This window comes from Peromyscus californicus, unplaced genomic scaffold (genome assembly GCF_007827085.1).
Source record: "Peromyscus californicus insignis strain IS unplaced genomic scaffold, ASM782708v3 Scaffold_14__1_contigs__length_90479793_seg_2, whole genome shotgun sequence".
Lineage (NCBI taxonomy): Eukaryota > Metazoa > Chordata > Mammalia > Rodentia > Cricetidae > Peromyscus > Peromyscus californicus.
In genome coordinates, this window is record NW_026294436.1 from 71732698 (window position 1) to 71738221 (window position 5524).

Below are 5524 nucleotides of genomic sequence, written 5' to 3' on the forward strand. Positions count from 1 at the left end.
AAATCTATTATGAAATAAGCCAATAATGAGCTTTTCTGTTGCAGCTATTAAAACACTTAAAATGTATGTGTATACGCATGTGCCTGCTTTTTTGTATGTGCACTGCTTAGATACAGGTGCTCATGGACGCCAGAAGGGGGCGTCAGATTCCCCCGAACGAAAGTTATCAGTGTTTTGAGCCAGGAGATGTGGGTGCTGGAAAATCAACTCCCCTCCTCCGCAAGAGCTGCAAGTACTCTAACTGCTGAGTTAGCCTTCCAGTTCTTAAATAGTTTTTACAAAAATTAGTAGGACACATTTCAAACAAACTCTTCCTTAGACCTGCAAAGGAACCCATGGTCAAATCCACATCTGTGAAGACTATTTGCCCTCAGTCACCCATTTGGGAGTTATGGTTTCATAATGCACAAGCCCCCTCTCCTTGCACCATACCACGCAGGCTGCCCAGGCTGTGGCTCATTTATGCGGAGCAGGAGCATGCTAGGAACCCTTCACCTCCACCTCAGGTAGATGCAGAGCAGGTTGCTACTGCAGGGCCCACATTGCTGACCTGGGATGAATCCCGGACAGGTTGGATGCACAAGGAGTCAAGCGCCCTGAATACTCGGCCCTCCAAGACCCAGGCCAGCTGGCTTCTATGTCGTTTACTCTGTGGAATTAGTGCTACCACCAGGATGCCACTGCCCTTTCCACAGCCTCCAAGCTGTGGCTCGGCAATTCTAGGGTACCCCCCTTCCACCAGGTCAACAGGTTCGAGCTCTCCGAGCATTCTGTCCTGACTTGGTCTTAAGGGAAACACATCCTTTATCCCCCTCCCCTTTTCCTCCCCCAACCCCACCCTGACCACCAACCGCCCTTTTCCCCTTCCCCACCCCCATTCGGAACACTGTATTCAAGCAACCGTTTCCTGCTGCACAAAATGGCCACTCCACGGGACACCTGTGGCCACGTGACCCGCTGCCCTCTTCATTTGGGGCCTCTTTCGGCCTAACTCCAGTTTCCCCCAAAGGCCGCACTTGGAGAAGCAAGAGCTAATTAAACCGGAGAAGTGCCACAGCCTGGAAACCAAGGGGAAAGTTGGAGGCCTGGAGAGAAAGGAAGGACGAAACCAAAAGCAAGAGTCCTAGTGAGCAGCCGGGGGAGCCGGGAGGCCTACAGGACACCTCAAGGCCTCACTGCGAGAGGACAGAGTTCTCGCGAGATCTTGAGAACTTCCACGACCAAGGGTATTCGCGGAGGACGGGGGTGGAAAAGTGAAGTTCAAACAGGACAGCCGAGGTGCTTGGCTGCGGGCCGCCTTGTCCATCTAACTCCATTATGAACTCAACCGTGTGCTGCCCCGTGGCTCCTGCAAGTCTGAGAGGGCGGCGGGCCCTGTGACCACACCGCCGGCGATGGCGCGCTAGGCCTGACCAGGAAGTCTCGCGAGATCAGGAATCAACGCGCAGCCGCCCCGGCCGGCCGGAGCCATAGCGTTAGCTGGAGGAGGGCCGTGCGAGGGAAGGGACGGGACCCGATCGCCCGGCAGACCCGCCGTTCTCCCCCGACCCAGGGCCTCTGTGGTGAAACCCTAGCCCGGCAGAGGTGCGGCCCAGAGTTCTCCGTACTCTTCAGGGATGAGTCATGTGGCGGAGGAAGATGAGCTCGGGCTGGACCAGCAGTTGGCTGGCCTAGACCTGAACTCTCCCGACAGCCAGAGCGGAGGGAGCGCCGCCAGCAAAGGGCGCTACATCCCTCCTCACCTCCGCAACCGGGAAGCCACCAAAGCCTCCTACGACAAAGACGGCACACGGTGGAGTAAAGACAAGGATGCCTACAGCAGCTTCGGCTCCCGCAGTGACACGAGAGCCAAGTCGAGTTTCTTCGGTGACCGTGGAAGTGGGTCGCGGGGAAGGTTTGATGACCGCGGGCGGAGTGACTATGAGGGCGTTGGCGGCCGTGGAGGAGGCCGAAGCGGCTTTGGCAAATTTGAACGGGGTGGGAACAGTCGCTGGTGTGACAAGGCGGACGAAGATGACTGGTCTAAACCGCTCCCACCAAGCGAACGCTTGGAGCAGGAACTCTTTTCTGGAGGCAATACTGGGATTAACTTTGAGAAGTACGATGACATTCCGGTTGAGGCGACAGGGAACAACTGCCCTCCACATATTGAAAGTTTCAGTGATGTTGAGATGGGAGAAATTATTATGGGAAACATTGAGCTTACTCGTTATACACGCCCAACTCCAGTGCAAAAGCATGCTATTCCTATTATCAAGGAGAAAAGAGACTTGATGGCTTGTGCCCAGACAGGGTCTGGAAAAACGGCAGCTTTTCTTTTACCCATCTTGAGTCAGATCTATACAGATGGCCCAGGTGAGGCTTTGAGGGCCGTGAAGGAGAATGGAAAGTATGGGCGTCGCAAACAGTACCCAATCTCCTTGGTCCTGGCTCCAACCAGAGAATTGGCAGTGCAGATCTATGAGGAGGCCAGGAAGTTCTCTTACCGCTCTCGAGTTCGTCCTTGCGTGGTGTATGGCGGTGCTGATATTGGGCAGCAGATTCGAGACTTAGAACGTGGATGTCATTTGTTAGTAGCCACTCCAGGACGGCTAGTGGATATGATGGAGAGAGGAAAGATCGGGCTAGACTTCTGCAAATACTTGGTGTTAGACGAAGCAGATCGGATGCTGGACATGGGCTTTGAGCCTCAGATTCGAAGAATAGTTGAGCAAGACACCATGCCTCCAAAAGGTGTCCGCCATACTATGATGTTTAGTGCTACCTTTCCTAAGGAAATACAGATGCTGGCTCGTGATTTCTTGGATGAATATATCTTTCTGGCTGTAGGAAGAGTCGGGTCTACTTCTGAGAACATCACACAGAAAGTCGTGTGGGTGGAAGAAGCAGACAAGCGGTCATTTCTGCTTGACCTCCTGAATGCAACAGGAAAGGATTCCCTAATATTGGTGTTTGTGGAGACCAAAAAGGGTGCAGATTCTCTGGAGGATTTCTTATACCATGAAGGATATGCTTGTACCAGCATCCATGGAGACCGATCTCAGCGAGATAGGGAAGAGGCCCTTCACCAGTTCCGATCAGGCAAAAGTCCAATTCTCGTGGCTACTGCAGTAGCTGCAAGAGGACTGGATATTTCCAATGTGAAACACGTCATCAATTTTGACTTGCCCAGTGACATCGAAGAATATGTGCATCGCATTGGCCGTACAGGTCGTGTCGGAAACCTTGGCCTTGCCACCTCATTCTTCAATGAGAGGAACATAAATATTACCAAAGATTTATTGGATCTTCTTGTTGAAGCAAAGCAGGAAGTGCCATCTTGGCTAGAAAACATGGCTTTTGAACACCATTACAAGGGTGGCAGTCGTGGACGATCCAAGAGCAGATTTAGTGGAGGATTTGGTGCCAGAGACTATCGACAAAGTAGCGGTGCCAGCAGTTCCAGCTTCAGCAGCAGCCGTGCTAGCAACAGTCGCAGTGGTGGAGGCAGCCATGGCAGCAGTAGAGGGTTTGGTGGAGGTAGCTATGGAGGCTTTTACAACAGTGATGGATATGGAGGAAATTATAGCTCCCAGGGGGTTGACTGGTGGGGTAACTGAACCTGCTTTGCCATAGGTCATTCTACCAAAAAATATAGAAACCACGTGTAACTTAGCCAGACTATACCTTGTATAGTTTCAAGAACTCACAGCACGTTGCCTCCTGTGATTCCCCACTGAACATTTTTTAAGGGAGCTAAAAGTCACAAGAAAAGATGAAAGGAACAATCCAGAAGCCCCATTCAGAAGGTGGTTTGAAGACTTGATTGTTGTAGTTTGGATTAACTCTCCTCTTACCCTCATCCTACTCTGCATTTATAACTTCATGACTAAGGCTCATTTGTTTGTTAATGTACTGTACCTTTAACTTTAGACAACTTGTATTCTGATGTCCCGTTGGCTCAGTAATGCTTAAGATATCAAATTGTTTTAACAAAATAAATTTTCTGAACTTGGGCTAAGAAAACAAAAGAAAGGGACAGGTATTTGTTATGGGAATGGGACTGTCCTTTGCAGTGCGTATTAGGTACTCTGAGGAAGGCAGGGATGTGGCCCAGGATGAAGGATGGCATTTTGGAAATGTATAAATTACAGCCCAGGGGTTCAAGAGCAGTTATGGTTGAAATATCTGTTTAAGTGTACAGTTCTAGTTGCTAAACTTAGCATGACCAGGAATTGCAATACCGTTTTCCTTTCCTGTGTACTTTAAATAATCCTTTGTTCGTAGTCATCCTCAGTGAAGTGTAGTGGCAGCCTTTGAGTCACAGGTCAGCATTTGTGCTTAGCCCTGATGTAAGGATGTGAACAGCTCTGAATAAATGGTAGCAGGAAACCATAGAAGAAATGGTCTATATTCTTTCATTCAAACAGGTTTTGAAAAGCCATGGATATTGAGTAATTAGAGAATAACTTTCTCTTATGGTAGGAGATGTGAAGAGAGACAAGAATGGGATATTTGATATTAAAGAACACCAAGAAGTAGTTCCTCAATTTGAGCAGGCATTGATGGAATGTGTAATGATGGAACAGCAAACAAATGCATGCCTGTTCTCATTTCTACCCGTTTGTTGTAGAACTTCATCAATAAACCACTACATCTCACGTGGGATCATGGTTTTTTGTTTTGTTTTGAGACAGGGCCTCATGTTGCCCAGGGTAGTCTCTAACTCATTATGTATCTGAGACTGGCCTTGTTCTTGTCCCTCCTACCTCCCAAGTGCATGCACCACCATACCTGGCAGGATCATGAATTTTTAAGTCACATTGTTTATATAGATAGTTCCCCAATATTTTCTCATGTCCTGTATGCCCTAGGACATCCTGCCTATCAAATTACTGTCTCTAGAATAATTAGATAATAATTAGTTAAATGTTATGGAATAGATACCTACCATCATTGGTCAATGAGTGGATTATATAATTTACATAAGGCCAGAAACACATGTAGTTGTATATATATGTGCATATATACATATATGTGTAATTTAAATTCAGATAGGTAGATATGCTATAGATTGATTCATAAAACAGTTTGTCCTATAAGAAAAAAATTGTCACAGACAATCCATTATTTTACACATGGTCCAACCCAAGAATTCTAAATAGCATTGACCCTAAAATTATAATTGCTCTTAAAACTATCAAAAATTCTTGGTGGCCTCCATCAATACTAATCCTACTTGTCCACAGAGATCCTCCACTCTATAAATCCTTATGTACCCCTTATTTTACTCCTTTCCATATCTGTGCTCTGACTTCCTTGAGTCCACTTGTGACCTATTCATAGACTACTATGGCAACAAGGCCTGGTCAAAGTTCATTTTTTTCTCCATGAAACTAGCTTTAAAAGTTGTAGTCCCAATAGTCATGAAAAGTAATTATATTTGATGTTTATGCCTGTTAACCTTGAGATCAGTCATGTAAATATTGCAATTCTTACTTTGTCTGAAATTTTTAGTTTTTTTTTTTTTTTAAATACTATGTTC

The 5524-nt window shown here is 47.1% G+C and overlaps 1 protein-coding gene across 1 annotated transcript; it reads left to right on the forward strand.

Annotated features, from left to right (window-relative positions):
- Positions 1-1601: 1601 nt before the first annotated feature.
- Positions 1602-3599, forward strand: LOC128109516 (putative ATP-dependent RNA helicase Pl10). The gene has a single exon (XM_052736679.1). It carries the CDS (start codon positions 1617-1619, stop codon positions 3597-3599), a length of 1983 nt encoding a protein of 660 aa, XP_052592639.1. The 5' UTR covers positions 1602-1616.
- The last annotated feature ends 1925 nt before the right edge of the window (positions 3600-5524 follow it).

Excerpts from the sequence above, each read along its gene's own strand:
- LOC128109516 (XM_052736679.1), top strand. The coding sequence starts at position 1,617 with ATGAGTCATGTGGCGGAGGAAGATGAGCTCGGGCTGGACCAGCAGTTG.